This window comes from Mustelus asterias, chromosome 2 (assembly GCF_964213995.1).
Source record: "Mustelus asterias chromosome 2, sMusAst1.hap1.1, whole genome shotgun sequence".
NCBI lineage: Eukaryota > Metazoa > Chordata > Chondrichthyes > Carcharhiniformes > Triakidae > Mustelus > Mustelus asterias.
The window spans coordinates 77,072,830-77,091,161 of NC_135802.1; the positions used below are offsets into that span (position 1 = coordinate 77,072,830).

Here is an 18,332-nt window from a genome sequence, read left to right on the forward strand (position 1 = left end):
CCATTCCAGATTTTAGTTAAGCAAACTTTCTCTGAACTACTTCCAATGCCTTTACATCCTACCTTAAATAAGGGAATCAATACTCTACACAGTACTCCAGATGTGGTCTCATCAATGCCCTGTATAAATTCCCTACTTTTGTATTCAATCTCCCTCGCAATGAACCATAAAATTACATTGGTTTTCCTAATTATTATGCTGTACTTGCACACTACATTCTGCAATTCATAAACGAGGACACAAAAATTCCTCTGCATCTGAAAACAATGCAATCTCTCACCATTTAGATAATATGCTTTTTTATTCTCTTTGTAGCCCCCTTGTGTCTGCTTTACAATTTACTTTTCTACTTATCTTTCTCTCCTCAGAAAATTTAGCAATACATTTAGTTACTTCATCCAAGTCATTTATATGAATTGTAAAAACACCCAGCACTGATCCTGTTGGCACGCCACTTGTTACAACTTGACAAGCAGAAAACAAACCATTTATGCCTACTCTCTGTTTCCTGTTCGTGAGCTAATCTTCTACCCATGCCACATGTTTTTATTTTCCACAATAGGCTTTGATGTTGCACCTTATCAAGTGCCTTTTGAAAATCTAAGTACAGTACATCCACCAGTTCAACACGATGGCATAGTGGTTAGCATGAGCATGTCTGTGTGCGTGCATGTGTGTGTAGCTTATTTTGGCAGCTCAGCAGCCAAACTGATGCCAAATGCCATGCTTCGCACTCCTATGGACCCCACTGGGAAAGTTGAGAGGGATTTCTGACACTTGGGTAACTCAGACCCCCATATATATGTATCCCCAAGACAGGGAGACCAAGGAGAAATTAATTGGTTAAACATGACTTTCCTTTCACAAAATGATGTTGACTCTGCCTGATTACTCTGATTTTTGGACATCATCCTTGAGTCTCGGAGAAGTGGCTGCTGAGATAGTAGAATTTTCCAAAATTCCCTAGATTCTGGAAAGTTTCCATCAGATTGAAAAATTGTGAACGTGACTCCTCTATTCAAGAAAGGAGGAAGACAAAAAACAGGAAATGAGGCCAGTTAGCTTAACATCTGTCATAGGGAGATTGCTGGGATCTGCATTAAGGGGGTTATAACGAGGCACTTAGAAAATTTCAATACAATCCAGCAGAATAGGCATAATTTAATGAAAGGGAAATCATGTTTGATTAATTCATTAGAGTTCTTTTGAGGAAGTAACAAATAACTTGGATAAAGGAGACCCTGTGGATGAGCTGCACTTAGATTGCCTGCAGACATTTGACAAGGTGCCACATCAAAGGTTACTACACACAATAAGAGCTCATAGTATAGGGATTAACATATTAGCATGGATAGAGGATTGGTGAGCTAACAAGGAGCAGAGAATACAAATTAATGGGTCTTTTCAGGTTGGCAAGATATGACGAGTGGAGTGTCACAGGGAACAGTGCTGGAGCCTCAACTATTTACAAACTATGTCAATGAATTAGATGAAGTGACCAAATGTATGGTTGCTAAATTCGCTGATGACACAAAGATAGGCAGGAGAGTAAGTTGTGAAGAGGACACAAGTCTGCAAAGGAACATAGATAGGTTAAGTGAGTGGGCAAAAACATGGCTCATGATGTGTCATGTGGAAAATTGTGAACTTATCTACTTTGGCTGGAAAGAACGGAATTTAAATGGAGAAAGATTGCAGAAGTATGAGGTACAATGAAATCTGGATTTCCTGGTACATGTATCAGGAAAGGTGAGTATACAGTTAATACAAGTGATTAGAAAGGAAAATATAATGTTGTAATTTATTGCAAGAGGAATGGAATGTAAAAATGGGGGTGTGATTAAAAATGGGGATGTTTGCTGCAGTTATGCAGGCCATTGGTGAGACCACATCTCGAGTATTGTGTACAGTTTTGGTCTCCTTATTTAAGAAAGAATATTGATGCATTAGAAGTAGTTCAGGGAAGATTCAATCAACTGATATCTGGGATGGGGTGGGGAAGGCAGGGGGAGTGGTGGTGATCTTATGAGGAAAGGTTGGACAGGCTGAGCCTGTATCTGTATCCATTGGAGTTGGAAGATTGAGAGGTGATCTTATTGAAACATAGACGATACTGAAGGGACATGCAGAGTAGATGCTAAAAGGGGGAGAAAGTAGAACTAGGGGACATAGGAAAAATAAGTTGTCTCCCATTTAAGACGGAGATTATGAGTCTGTGGTCGAGACAGGGTCAATGAATATTTTTAAGGCAGAAGTAGTTAAATTCTTGACTGATAAGGGGGTCAAAGGTTATTGGAGGTAGACGGAAGGTGGAATTGAGGTCATGATCTTCTGGAATGGCAGACCAGATTCAGAGTGCCAAATGGCCTACTCCTGCTCCTAATTGACATGTTAGTATGTTAAGAAGGCATTGAGCGGAATCTTATGAGATATTTTTCTAAATGTCGGGCGGGCATGAAACTGGAAGAGTCCCAGATCCATTTTTTGGGTGAGTTTTCAGGCCTAATCTTATGCACTTTGTCTTTAAAATGTTGGACTGTTTAGTCTATTTCTGGCCAGTGAGTCTGTGGGCGGAGCTTAACTTGTCAGACAGCCTGTAGAGGGAGGTATTGCAGATGTGCAGACCTCTGATGCTGCACACGCGCATTAGCATTACCTAGAGTCTGACAGACAAAGAGGGCTGTCAGGCCCCTGCTACTGCAGGCAGCCTCAAGTAGCTCCCCCCATAGCAATCGCCCAAGGTGCAGCCCCCACTGATCCGCCCAGACCGATTGTGGACCCCTTTGCTCCCCCACCGATCACGGCCCTGCCACCCTCTCCCACCGATCGCATGCAGAGTGGCAGAGGGCTCCCTCCCCCCACAGACCCTGCCCCCATTGGCCTCACCCCCATCACTGCCCAGGTGCCCAATGGGCATTGCCCAGGTTCCAGGCTGGCATTGCCAAGGTGTCATTCTGGCACTGCCAGTCTGGCACCGCCCAAGGGGCACTGCCTTGCCCTCCACAGGGGGGCCTCAGTGGACTCTGGTTCCACCGGCAAGACCAACAGGACTGTTCCTCATTTATGGAGAGCAGGTGTTTTCCTCACCGGAGAGAACCTCTCCTGACAAGGTCATAAAGGAAAGTGAGCCCGGACGATTGAGAGCAGGCTCACCAACCAGATGGAAATGAACATTACAATATATTTAAATAAATTATTCGGCCCCTCACCCATTTCTGACGAGAGGCTGACCTTGCCGAAAAGCCATTTCTCATAAAATCATGAGAGCTGAGAAACTGGGCGTGATCCTGATTTCTCGGCTCTCGCACGATTTCAATGGGTGGGGCAAACTAGTAAAACTCCGCCCGTCAAGTCCCTCCTCTCTTTCCTTTGGCTTCAGATATTGTTAGAGTACTTTCCCCTTTGAGAAAGACAGCAAATTAATTTTAGGGTGATTAAATATAAACATAAACATAAATTTTTGAACAAGTGCTCAAATAGTTTAATTATTGGAATTGTGAACACTTTATGAAGATTAATTATTCCAAATGTAAGTTGCCTAACATGCTAACAATGCAAAAAATGTCTTAAACTGTGAATGTTAAGGCAGGAACTGGTTGACAGAAGAGAAAATTGCGAGGCAGTCTGTCTGAAAGGACCTAAAGCAATTGATACCTAATTATGATGGGCTACTCATGTGGAAACATGCACCTCTTGATGTTTCTGGAGCATCCTTCCCATTATTGGATTTCAAGATTTACCTTCCAGGATTTCACTTCTGGTGCCTCTTCAATGCTTATAAGCACCCAGACTACTCTCCAAGATACAATGAGACCATTTTTAACACTGTCGGATTCCAAACCACTGTATCCCATTGCTCCCTGACAGCTCCCAGGCTCTTGGACCTTCCTCTCCCTGTATTTCCAGTCCCAGTCCTCCTCTTGAGAGATCTCAACGGCCCATGCCTCATCCAATACTTCTGGAACTCAAATCCACATCCGTGTTTGGACCTGACAACAGGCAGCTTAAATAACTCCGGACTACCCCCATGTCTCTCATGGCATAACACCCCTATTCTAATGAAACTTCCGACCCTACAGGATGACAGCTATTAATATAATAAAGTGACATGCTGCCACTTTCACTGAATAATCTAAAAGAAATTTAGGTCAATATTTAAAATCCTACTGAAGGTAACTGTGAACATAAATGGGAGATATTGTAATTGAGGGGTCTACTAATATCCACAGAAAACCGATTGAACGCTCAACAGTGGAGCTGTATCTTCTCATTCAGGAATTCATAGAAACCCTACAGTACAGAAAGAGGCAATTTGGCCCATCGAGTCTGTACCGACCACAATCCCACCCAGGCCCTACCCCCACATCCTTACCCACAAATTCCTCTAACCTACGCATCTCAGGACACTAAGGGCAATTTTTAGCATGGCCAATCAACCTAACCCGCACATCTTTGGACTGTGGGAGGAAACCGGAGCACCCGGAGGAAACCCACGCAGACACGAGGAGAATGTGCAAACTCCACACAGACAGTGACCCAAGCCGGGAATCGAACCCAGGTCCCTGGAGCTGTGAAGCAGCAGTGCTAACCACTGTGCTACCGTGCCGCCCATTGTGTTATTCCTGGACAAAAATAGTCCATTCCAGTAAAGAGTGGACAAATGATTGCAGACTCAATGCAATAAAAAAAAATGCCACACTGGAATGACCTTTAAAAGACCAAGTGATAGGAAAATTTGTATTTATATCGTGACATCCCATCTCAGAAACATCTCAAAGCACTGAATTATTTTTGTAGAGTGGGTGGGGACCTATGTTACGTTGGCTAATACAGCATCATGTTCATTATAAGATGCCACAAAAAACAGCATAATGAATGTAGTATTTTAACTGTATTTGATTGAAGCACCAGAAGAGTTCCCTGTTCTTTAGATTACAAGATCTTTAAGTTCCACCTGTATCACGAGATCCTTGATTTAGCATATTATTTGATTGTTTGACATCCTACACTGCAATATTCACTCAGTGCTGCATCGAATCAACAGCCTAGATTATGTGCCAAAAGTCTTGGGGAAGTGTTCAAACCCACAACATCTGGACTTAAAAACAAAGGTACAGCACTACTAAGTGAGCCCACTTGACACTTAAGGGTGAATTCACGTTTTCTAGCAAAGAGTTGCTTTGAAAGAATATTGCAGTTCCAGTGATGTATCTGCCTTTCCTACCCAAATACCCTTCAAGCATGGCTGCCCTCTGGAAGCATGGAACTAGTTTGTCTGCCATTTTAGGAAAATGGGCAATGCAGCAGTTCAATACCAAAGCAATCACATTTCAGTGGATTAATTGATGCCACAATCTTGTTGCCCTGAGGATATAATAATTATGATGTGGAGAGAGACAGGCATGGACTTGAACCAAATTTGGAAACAAGAATCTAGTCAGGACTTTCAAAATTAAAAACAGTCAATCAATTTAAATAGCTGAGCTCTTAATTATGTGAGACAGTAATATTTTTGAGCAGAAGATACTGCATTTGGCCTTTTCCATTTTTCTGGAAATATCTCCATGTCATTTAAGAGACAGTGGTTAATGAAGATTTGATTCGGGAATTGTCTACTAGGATTGGAAAATTTATAATATTTTTAAGAAAGGTGAAAAATAAATCAAGAAAATATAGGTCAATTTGTCCAACATCTCATGTGGGAACTTCTCAAATTGGGGACTGAGCACACATGAACAAATACAAACCAATCAGAAGGAGCTAACGTGGATTTGTAATGGGAAAGCCATGTCCAACTAACATTGTTGAATTTTTAAGGAGATCATTGTGATAAATAAGGGATTATTTAAGTATGTTATTTATATTAACTTTCAAAAGGGAAGTGATTAGATTTGATACAAAGACTGTTAGGGAAGATCGAAGCGGATGGAATTGGAGGCAACCTTTTCATATGGATAGGAAATGGAAAGGCTGTATGGAGGATGGGGTGTACTCCAATTGGTAGGATATCATGAGTGGGGCCTGCCAGGGATTTGTACTGGGGTTTCAGCTTTTTGCTATATTTATAAATAACTTGGATGAAGGAATAGAGAGCTGTATATTCAAATCTGCTGATTACAAAAGTTAGGTGGCACATCAAGTAATATAGAGAGCAGAAAGGAACATTGATAGATTAAATGAGTGGGCAAAATTGTGAGATGTGGAGTTCATTGTGGGGGAATGCAATATCATCCACTTTGCACCTGAGAGTGGTAAATCATTGTATTTCTTAAATGGTAATGAGCTAGGAACTGAAAAGGAGCAAATAAAGTTCAGGGCTCATACAGAAATTACTATAACTCATGGGGCAGTAGTTTATGCAGGTTTGCAGGTGGAGGTGCACCCATAATATACCATTCCTCTGCCACTGTCCTGCCACAATATTACAAGCAATGGGGGAAGAGTCAGGCGACTCACTCACCCACTCTTGTGCCAATTGAGATCCTTAATGGCTGCTTAAGGGCCCCTTCCTGCCTCCATCACTGTATCACAGGCAGTGAGCTGAGGCTGTTGATGGATTGGAAACTTGGCAGGAAACACTGCTCAGGCTTTGGGCAGAAAGGCTGCAGCCACCTCTGTGTTTCCCCTTTTCCTTGGTACCCTGGCAATGCCAACCTGACTGCCAAGTTGGCAGTGCCGAAGTGTGGGGTAAAAGGGGCGAAGCCAGGTGGTGTGGCTGGGGGTGGGATGACAATGGGGGGAGAGATTGTCAGCAATGATGGATAGGAGCAAGGGGGTGGTGGGAGGGGAGAGACTGTCGGCAAGGATGGATTGGATGGGGATCCCGATGTCTGCAGGGAGGATGCCTGTTGCTTAACTTTGAGATCGGGGCGCCCTTAGATTATGTGGAACCAGCCTTGCTGACATCATAAGGCTGCTTCTTAAGAATGACTGTGCAAAACACATGCCTCTGCTTTCTTTCACAAAGTGTCCTACGATCTGGAGAGAAAACCTGGCTGTTTCTCTGGAAGAAATATGCCAATTCTCAGTCAGAAACTGACTGCCATATTTTGGGACTTCATCATCCCCCTCCCAGACAGAACTGATATTATTTTCGATTTTGGAGGATGCCTATTTACCTGAGCTAGTGGTGCTGCACCTGTAGTACAGGATGGAGTTTGATCCTCCCACTCTTAATGTCCGTCTGCATCTGATTTACTTGAAGCCTCACAATGTAGAGATAGAGATGCCACCTGTTCTTCTGCAGCCCCACTAATATTGGATCCTGTTGTGGTGGCGGACGTTGACACATTCCTCCCTCAAGCTCATCACCTGTGAGGTGCCCGTGTCTCATGTGGACCTATATCCACCCCATAGAATCATAGAATCCCTACAGTGAAGAAGGAGGCCATTCAGCCCATCGAACCTGCACCGACAACAATCCCACCTGGGCCCGATCCATGTAACCCTTTGTATTTACCCTGCTAATCCCCATGACACTAAGGGGTAATTTAGCACGACCAATTCACCTAACCGGCACGTCTTTGGAGTGTGGGAGGAAACTGGAGCACCTGGAGGAAATCCATGCAGACATGGGGAGAATGTCTGAGTAGAGTTTGCACAATGACCCTTCAATCAAATCAAACCCGGGTCCCTGGCGCTGTGAGGCAGCAGTGCTCGGCGCTGTGAGGCAGCAGTGCTCACCACTGTGCTGCCCTGTACCCCTCTAGAGGCCATTTGCACTGAACACTGCAGGGGTTCTTCCCACAATCCAATGCCAGCTTCACATATCCCCCCCCCTCACCCCCCAAAATATTATATGTTCACTATCTACAGGCTGCAGATGTCTCCAGTCACCATTACCATTCCCTCTGCAGCCCAATATGGAGCCCACCAAGTCCAGGGACAGCAATTGTAAGAAAGCCCAGCTCACCAAGCTGTGCCTATTTCCTGTGGAGCACACAGGATTTGCCCTTCCCTGCAGCTGGGGTACACCGTGCTTCCAATGATTGCTCCTGCTCCATGCCTGCTGTTCTTCTGCACTGTCTCCTATCTCTGACTTCAGACTGTGGGGTGCACATAGCCCCCGGACTGCCTGTCATCTGTGATTCCTTTCCATTTCATAACAGGAATGTCTGCACTCCCTGACTCCTGTCTGCCAGCCCCTGAACTGAAATGGGAGCCTTGACATAATTCCCGTTTCCAAAGAGATCTATGGATAACATTAACCATCACAAAGCACTGCAGCCCTGACCCATTTATTGTTCTTGCGAACCAACCCCATTGTGCACACTAACAGTATCCTTCCCCATAATCTGCTGTCTGAGTATATCCCCTTCCAATAATACATGTATTATCCATTAGACTCCCTTGTTGGTGAGCTTTTCATATCGGGGCCCAGCTTCTTTCCTTTTGGTCTTCCCTCTGCCTTCCATTGTTCGTCTTTTTCATCCACCTCCTTGCCCCTCGGTCTGCCATTGTGAGCACTCACCCGACCACCCCCCCCCCCCCCTCCTTCTCCTTGTGCAGCCCTCCATACACATTGCCCCCTTTGTCTTGTTTGGCCACCCTCATCACCACACTACCCCCTCACCCCCACCACACTCCACCCCCGGTTGAACTTTGGAGCTTTGTTGTGGTGGCTGCATGAGACCTGCAGCACAGTGCTGTCCAGGTAGACACTGGTATATGACACCAGGGGGAAGTGGACCCTTGTCCTCCCCAACCCCAGGCATTGTACTCATCTGACTCAGTAACACAGGAGGGTCCATAAGTCCAGCAGCGCAGTGATGTCCATAAAGACAAGCTCAGCTTGGAGATGGAGGGCAGGAACCGTTCTGCCCCAACAGAGTGTTGGACAGCACATCAGGAGCAGCCCAGCATTATGGCAGAAGGGCTTTGTTGTACTCACCTCAAGGTCTGTTGTGAACAGAGGACTGCGTTGTACATGCCACTCTTCATCATCGAGTTTTGGACCAGCATATTTTCCTGCTAGTGTTACACAAGATTGAAAGGCCTGACAAACACGGGCAGGCAGCTGTTTTAATGAGCATTCACGAGATGCAAATGGCGTTCATGCCACCAGCCAGGGGAAGAGTGACCTACCATTAACCCACCATTTGGAGAATTGCAACATGATTTTACTCTGGCAGGTTTCTGACTTTATGGCTCCAGCTAGATTCTCCACTCCCACCCACCACCAAACTCACCATCCTGTGTGCTTAGCCTTGGATTTGGAACACTGTCAAGATGGGTGGAGATCTTCAATGGAAATTAGGAGAGAACTGGTGACACATTGAACAAAGGTAGAACCGGTAGGATGGTATCATTTACTGTCATTTTCACAGATCCTACCTGCTGTGCATGTATTTAGCACACATCAGCAGTGCATAGGAGCCCACGGGACTGTTCCAGGTTGGTTCCATGGCCTGGAACACACACATTCTCAGGCAGACTTTAACTGTTCATTTCAGACATGCCCACTTTTGATTATAGCCAATATAAAAGTAAAGTAATCAGAATGTGTGATAAGCGACATCTAATAATATCCGTTTTACAGCCTCACAAAAGTCAAAAGACCTGGCGTAAATATAAAAGATTTAGGACTGTAGGATATAAAAATTGAATTTGGAGATCCTGCTATCATGTAAAAAACTCGTTCCAGTGCTGCTGTGAGGCATTCATAGAGAATATATTAAACCAGTCTGTCTCACCATGCAGTTGTTATCTGAGTGACATTGTTGAACACTGAGAACTGGTGTCCCTGCTCTATCACCTGTCGGAGTTTGAAAAGTTGGTACAGTATAGAATGTTAATGCAGCAGTGATTTTGAGTGTGGCTGACATAACATAATTCCTCGGCACTTTGCATTCAGGCTGCTATTTTATTCTTGACACAGATCATAAATCATTTGCTTGTCTGAATTCTACCTTCCAGAGTATACATTTGTCTGCTGCCATGATCTGGAAAAGCAATTCTCTGAAGCAATATTATGTTCAGCTGATATTTGTCATTTTCCGGTATCCCAAAACAAAATGCTCTTCAGTGCAATTCCAAGTGGGACAAGGACAGAATGCATAAAGTTTAATGCCCTTTATTCACTGTATTTGTCATCCAATGTCTTTCATTTACTGGTATAATTGGTTATCTCCGCCATAAAATTAAACACAAACTATGACAAGTAAAATTTAAATTGCATCCTATCTCTTCTCACTGATCAGGATGCATGCCAGACTAGATCAGCAAACATTAACTGTGCTGCATTAAGAATATTTAAGTTAAATAATGAGTTGAACTCTATCATAAAAAATGCTACACAAATGTAGTTAGTGCAAATATGAACATTTACCGGAATGATTCTGAGTAACTATGGCATTAGAAAAACATTGCAATTGTAATAACTCCACGGAGGCGAAAGTCCCGTCACCAAGTTACTTTATTTACACCATATATCTGTACACAGCCAGCTCTCCAGTTGCTCCCTGCTGAAATGCAGGCTGGAAGTCTGACACGACTGCTTTAAATAGGGAGCATGAGGCTCCCTGATTCAACCATCAATTGGGACTGGGAATAGAGGGATACAAAAGAATGGTCGAGTGGGCACATGAGCGGCACAGGCTTGGAGGGCTGAAGGGCCTGTTCCTGTGCTGTTTTGTTCTTTGACTCATGAGGTACTTCATACTCTAACAAGCCCACCTCATTAGCCTAGCTGAAGTCATCACACAATATTTTTTTTCTGAGAGATTTTAATGCAACTGATTGACACCAGTTTTGCACTGATTGCAAATTTACTTGATTGTGATGCTTCTGAGATTTGTCTGCTAAAAGCCTCCACCACGTATTTGCATAGTTCTGCTTCCCTACGGATCAGCATGTTTCCTGCATTTATGCGACTATTGCGTTGGAGTAGATTTCCACCACAATTTATTTTGTAACATGTTCCAAAGCCACGTGATACCAGCATAACTAACATTCATGAAATTTCAAAGTAATTTCCTGCATTTTTTTAATTGCTGAAGCAAAGTGCTGTCCATCTAAGTGTACCTGAAATCTTTTGTATCCCCACACCTTCTAACATATACAGAAAGACCAAGCAGCTGGAATGACCTTCCCAATGGATATAGTCTTGTTCTGCATAATATTGTTTGTGAATGAGGTATGGGAGAGGTAAGAGGCTGAGTTTTTAAATATTCATTTATGAGACATGGGCACCGCTGGCTGGCCAGCATTTATTGCCCATCCCAAGTTGCCCTTGAGAAGGTGGTGGTGAACTGTCTTCTTGAATCGCTGCAATCCACGTGCTGTGGGTTGACCCACAATGCCAAAATTTTGATCCAGCGACTGTGAAGGAACGGTGATATATTTCCAAGTCGGGGAACATCAAAACTGACTGTAAAAGTTACTATAGGTATTAAAGAGAAAAAGATTGACAAAAATGAATGTAGGCCCCTTACAGTCAGAAACGGGAGAATTAATAATAGGGAATAAAGAAATGGCCGAGGAATTAAATTCATACTTTGCTTCAGTCTTCACAAAGGAAGACATGAATAATATACCAGAAGTTCTGAGAGAAACATGTTTTAGTGAGGAGCTGAAGGAAATCAGCATTAGTAGAGAAATGGTTTTGGGGAAATTGATGGGATTCAAGGTGAATAAATCTCCAGATCCTGATAATCTTCATCCCAGAGTAATTAAGGAAGTGGCCCTGGAAATAGTAGGTTCATTGGTGGTTATTTTCCATAATTCTTTGGACTCTGTACTGGTTCCTACAGATTTGGAGGGTGGCTAATGTAAGCGCGCTATTCAAAAAGGGAGGACACTCAAAAATGACACTCAATGATCTGGCCTCCACAGCCTTCTGCGGCAAAGAGTTCCACAGATTCACCACTCCTCTGGCTGAAGAAATTCCTCCTCATCTCTGTTTTAAAGGATCATCCTTTTAGCCTGAGGTTGTACCCTATGCAGTATAATGTGAATTAATGTGTGGTTATCCACTTTGGTAGCAATAATAAGACAAATTATTACTTGAATGGGTGTAAATTGAGAGAGGTGGATACTCAGTGAGACCTTGGGTGTCCTCATGCATCAGTCACTGAAAGTAAGCGTGCATGTACAGCAGGCAGTAAAGAAGGCAAATGGTATGTTATCCTTCATAGCAAGAGGATTTGAGTGTAGGAATAGAGATGTTTTTCTGCAATTGTATAGGGCACTGGTAAAGTCACACCTGGAGTATTGTGTGTCGTTTTGGTGTCCTTATCTGAGGAAGGATGTCCTTGCTATAGAGGGAGTACAGTGAAGGTTTACCAGGCTGATTCTTGGGGTAGCAGGTCTGTCAAACGAGGAAAGACTAAATCGATTAGGATTATATTCCCTGGAGTTTAGAAGAGTGAGAGAGAATCTCATGGAAACTTATAAAATTCTAACAGGCTTAGACAGGGTAGATTCAGAAAGAATGTTCCTGATAGTGGGGGAGTCCAGAACTAGGGGGTCATAGTTTGAGGATAATGGGTAAACCTTTTAGAACTTAGGTGAGGAAAATGTTTTTCATCCAGAGGATGGTGAATCTGTGGAATTCACTACCACAGAATGTAGCTGAGGTCAAAATGTTGTTTGATTGCAAGAAGAAATTAGATATAGCTCTAGGGACTAAAGAGATCAAGGGATATGGGGAGATCAAGATATTGAATTCGATGATCAAAATAAATGGCGGACCAGGCGCAACTTTCTATGTTTCTATAAGTCAGGATGGTGAGTGGCTTGGAGGGGAACTTGCAAGTGGTGGTATTCCCATGCATCTGCTATCCTTGTCATTCTAGATGGAAGTGGTCGTGGGTTTGGAAGGTGCTATCTAAGGATCTTTGGTGAATTGCTGCAGTGCATCTTGTAGATGGTACACTGCTGCAACTGAGCATCGGTGGTGGAGGGAGCGAATGTTTGTGGATGTGGCACCAATCAAACGGGCTGCTGGTCCTGGATGGTGTCAAGCTTCTTGAGTGTTGTTGGAGCTTCACCCATCCAGGCAAGTGGGCAGTATTCCATCACATTCCTGACTTGTCCCTTGCAGATGGTGGACAGGCTTTGGGGAGTCAGGAGGTGAGTTACTTGCCGCAGTATTCCTAGCCTCTAACCTGCATTTGTAGCCACTGTGTTTATGTGGCGAGTCCAGGTGACTTTCTGGTCGATGGTAACCCCAAGGATGCTGACAGTGGGGGATTCAGTGACGGTAACACCATTGAATGTCAAGGGGCGGTGGTTAGAGTCTCTCTTATTGGTGATGGCCATTACCTGGCATTTGTGTGGTGCGAATGTTATTTGCCACTTGTCAGCCCAAGCCTGGATATTGTCCAGATCTTGTTGCATTTGAGCATGAACTGCTTCAGTATCTGAGGAATCGCGAATGGTGCTGAACATTGTGCAAGCATTGGCGAATATCCCCACATCTGACCTTATGATGGAAGGAACGTCACGCAGCTGAAGATGGTTGGGCATAGGACACTACCCTGAGGGACTCCTGCAGAGATGTCTGGAACTGAGATGACTGAGCATCCACAACTACAACCATCTTCCTATGTACCAGGTATGACTCCAACCAGTGGAGAGTTTGCCCCCTGATACCCCTTGATTCCAGTTTTGCTTGGGCTACTTGATGCAACACTCGGTCGAATGCAGCCTTGATGTCAAGGGCTGTCATTCTCACCTCATCTTTGGAATTCAGCTCTTTTGTCCAAGTTTGAACCAAGGCTGTAATGAGGGCAGGGGATGAGTGACCCTGGCGAAACCCAAACTGATGCGCCATGGCAGTATGTTTAAGTCCAGTCAACATATTGTGATTGAGGTGCCTATGGTAATATGATTTCTAGTTGTGTTAGACATTGTCCTCCCCCGTTCAAAATTGCTTTAATCAACTTTCTTCTTTTAAATAAAAGCTGAATACTGCGGATGCTGGAAATCTGAAATAATGGAACATTATCACTAATAATTCTCTAGTTGTTAGTCAATAATATTGAACGATGTATAATCCCTAAAACACATTACTGGAAAAGTCAGCTCTGTAGGGTAGCACATTGAATATCAGAAGCTAGGAACCAAATCAAAAAAACACAAGCCCATATGTGTTAATAATGAAATGTGCAAATTGGCTTGGGCTAGACAGATTAGGAAGGTGATTACATAGCTGAAAGACCAGTATGGGAATGCAGGGTGCCATTCACAGCACACTGGTACTAATATTGGGAGAGGAAGAATCTGTACTGCTGAGAAAGGCTACATCTGAACCAGTAATGCAAAAGTAAAATGCTGCTGGAATTTTCCAGTCTGCGTGTGCAGAGTTGCACCATATCATGCTTCATGTGTAAGTTAAGGTCGTAAGTTAGTAGAGTCTTCATCTGTTGATCTTCTGCTACCATTTAATTTTTACTTTTAATAAACCTGATACATGCATGGATGGTAACATGTGCCATGAAGTTGGATATATTAAGTATTGTTCCATTACGCATTAACTTTTAAGACAAGTGAGGGCTTGTATCATTTCCAATAAAAGAAAGAACTTGCATTTAATACGTGCCTTTCATTACCTGAGGCTGACCCAAAACACTTCACAGTCAGCGAAGTACTTTTGAAGCGCAGTCACTTGTTAGAATTTAGAAAAAAAAACTGAGCCAATTAGTACACAGTGAAATGCCATTAAAAATTGGAAAACAGATGACCAACTAAACTATATTAGTTCTTTTCTTTGCAAATGCTGATATGGATCTTCAATGTCCACCTGACAGGACAGACAGCACTTCATTATAACGAAAGACAGCACCTCTGACAGTACAGCAAATACTCTGTACTGCCCTGGAATGTCAGTTGTGTTTATGTGCTTCAGTCCTGGAATGGGGACTGAACCTGCAACTGTGGTTCTGAGGACAGAATGCCATCAATAAGCCAAGGCTGACAGGAGGCAAACTGCAATGATGAAGATCTCTTGTTCAACAGTGCACAGTGTTATATTTACCAAATAATATGCTTATAATGTCGTATTTGAGCTTGTATGATGTGGGAACCTGACTTTTGATTCTTGCATCCGGTGGTTAATAGGACAAGATGAATATCATTCAACAAAATACGGAATTCACTATCAACAATTCCTAAAACACCATAAAAGGGATTTGGTTACTTTGGTAACATTTGAACTTTGACTGTTTGAGCTCACTTACTCATCTCAATTTTAATCTTGGAGAAAGTATTGTGAAATGGCTTTGTTTGAATGTCAGGAACATCATAGAGTATTTTCTTTCTCATTAGATCATCAAGGACCAGAAGCTGCTTATTATTGTTGGTGGGATGCTGCTTATCGATCTCTGCATCCTCATTTGCTGGCAGGTTGTAGATCCCCTGAGGAGGACGGTGGAAGACTACCCTTTAGAGGTCAGTTAACAGTGTATAACTGGGAGCATTGAAGTCTGGATTTGAAACTGCTCTCACCTGTTTCATTTCAGTATGTTTACTGCTGAACATGTGAAATACAAACATAATATATTGGAGAAAAATTAGAAATTGTTCAGAAGACAAGCTGAAGCAGATGAACGACCTGTCATAAAAATGTTCTTAAAACAGCTGGACCATGATTGAATGGACAACTTGGAATAATCTTAAAGCCATGTTTAAATGCTTTAAAAAGCAAAGTTTTATATAAAAATCAAAATACGAATTAAGATTGCAGTGGTTCCAGGAAATGTGGAAGATTTAAAGAAATATTATTTTTAGTTCTACAACTTTAATTCTGTTCAATGGAACACTGAGAATAAAATAATATGCCAGGAATTTGAAGTAAAAAGCTACAAATCTTATTCTCAGTTTGCACGCTGGTAATATTATTACTAATCAATCATATGTTAAAAATGGAAAGAAAATGACCCATCCTATAAACAAAACCAAAATGTTTTAATGTTCTAACTTGGGCCAATTTATGTAAAACTGGAAGTTGAGCAATGAGGACTGAGGCAACTACAGTCAATTTTGCAAGAATGTCCCTCAGTTACACAGACATAGAGCCCGATTCTTCCATTTTGTGGCTGAGTGCCCACACCGGCTGGAAAACAGGAGTGTTTACCCTTGGCGTTGGTGTTTCAGGTGCGATTCACCCACCTCAAAGATGTTAATGAGCGATTTTCACAGTAACTTCATTGCAGTGTAAATGTAACTTTAGAATCACTTTTAAAGGGCTTTCCGATCTCTGTGCATGGAGATAGCACCCCCCCCCCTTCCTCAAAAAATGAAATGGTGACTATCCTTACCCCCCACTAACTGGAGGAGCAACAGCTGCCCCTCTGCACCAGTCTGATCTCAGCTAAACCCCATAACCTTGATGGACCCTTCCTCTGAAGCCTGACAGCAGCAGAAGGGCAAATGGCCACTGGACCTACCTCCTTGAACCCCCTGAAGCTCAAAGCGCCAGGCCAGGATGTCAGTGCCATGGTGCTGGGGACAGTGCATTGGTGGCAATGCCATGGCGCGTGACTTGAAGAGAGGCTGAGCGGGGATCTGAGGGGAGAGGGGGCCTGAATGGATGGTCTGAGGAGGGAGGGGGCTATATCAGGGGCCTGAAGGGAAAAGGGGCTGAGTGAGTGGTCTGGGAGGGAAGGGGTGCTGAGTGGAGGGTCTGAGGGGGAAGGGGGACTGTGGGGTATATTGGGCCGAGTTACACAAATGCCTATGTGGGGTGTGTGTGGGGAATGACCAATAATTTCAATGGGGGGGGGGGGGGGGGGGGGGGGGAGATGCCCTGATTTCTGTTGATGATCTTCCCTGGACGTCCAGGGTCCAACACGCCAGGTTCCCACTTGTGGGTAGCAACTGTAAAGCCCACACAATGTCGTTCCAGCTGGTGGACCAAGTGAATGGCAGGAGGCTGGTGAATTGGCTGTCAAGCCCCGCTCGCTAGTGACATTCAAATTAGCAGGTTTGCATAATTATCGCGTTGTCATTGGCTCTGGGTGGGAACCCAATCGGGGCCAGCAGCGCAAGTTGGGTGAATGCCGAGATCCATCACACCTGTCGGGAATCCTGATTTTTGGCCGATGCCCCATTCGCACTGGCTGTCTGAAGGGGTCAGAGAATCGGGCCCATACTCTCAGTTACATGTGGAAAGGTGCTTGGAAGGTTTTGGCATGCTGAAATGTACACCTTTTAGAAAAATCCATAATTTCCGATCTTTAAAACAAAATGAGAAATGTTAAGGTTGAAAGAGTTGAGCAATATAGTTACTTCATTTCGGCATATTTTTCATAAGTATTGCTGAGTTAAAAAGAAACTACAAAATTGGTAGTAATGTTTATAAATTTAACAAGATAATAATGTTTACATTTATTAATATTGCTTCAATGGGTGGTATTTTCCCATTTTGAGACAAAGTGCTGTGGTGGATGCTGTGGCGGGAAACACACAAATCTTACTTCCCCAACCTTATTAATTATGCACTTGAGTGTTTTATGCCATGATCAGTGACAGGGTGGCCTGGATGGTGCGAAATCCACCAGCATGTCTGGGTGCCATATTGAAAGGGTGCCCAACATCACTGACCCACTTTGGAAGAAAGAAGGTGGACCTCCTGAAAATGAAGGTAGATCTCCGGGAATACTCTGAGACCAGAAAATGGACCACCTGAGAATGAAGATGGATCTCCAGGAACATTCTGAGGTTGGAAGATGGACTCTCTCCAGGACACCTAATCTGGAAGGTCCACCTGTAGATGCTCTTTCCAGCCACTGCTGTGATATTCCTGGGTCCACTGTTGCCGTCAGCCTCCATCATGAACACCAGAGGCAGCCAGTGTTCAGATGAGTCCTGACTACTGTACGCCACGCTGTTCCAAACGTGTTTCGCGCCAGCGTGTTTTTACACCAGCACCATGGAATATCTAGGGGAGTGTCAGGTCTTTATCTGCATCCTTTAAAGAGATGCAAATGAGATTCAATATGATCTCTAATGGGTTTTCTGACCTGCCATGGTTTGTACCAGTGGAAGATCCTGGTGTAAATTCACGTTTGTGTGAAACTGATTTCTGGTCCTCTCGCTATATTGTCACACCTTGCCCGCCATCAACAATGCCAACAGGGACTTGGGAGAAATCCATTGGATATGTGGATATGATAGCATGGCGTTTATTTTTCTGGGCCAGTAATGCAGAGGCCTGGATTCATATCTGAAATGAGAGATGTTTAGGCTATTTCATTTTGATTAATTAATTAAATCTGGAACGAAAAGCTAGTATCAGTGATTGTAATGATTGAACTACATGATTGTCATTAAAAGCACAGCGGTTCACTGCTGTCCTATAGGGAAGGAAATCTGCCGTCCTTATCTGGTCT

General features: G+C 43.5%; 1 protein-coding gene across 1 annotated transcript in view; it reads left to right on the plus strand.

Moving 5' to 3' along the window:
• The window catches only part of gabbr2 (gamma-aminobutyric acid (GABA) B receptor, 2), an 895,535-nt gene that overhangs the window by 795,205 nt on the left and 81,998 nt on the right, over positions 1–18,332 (plus strand). Inside the window, 1 exon segment of the mRNA XM_078200470.1 lies at positions 15,268–15,390. Within this exon segment, the coding sequence (XP_078056596.1) occupies positions 15,268–15,390 (123 nt within the window).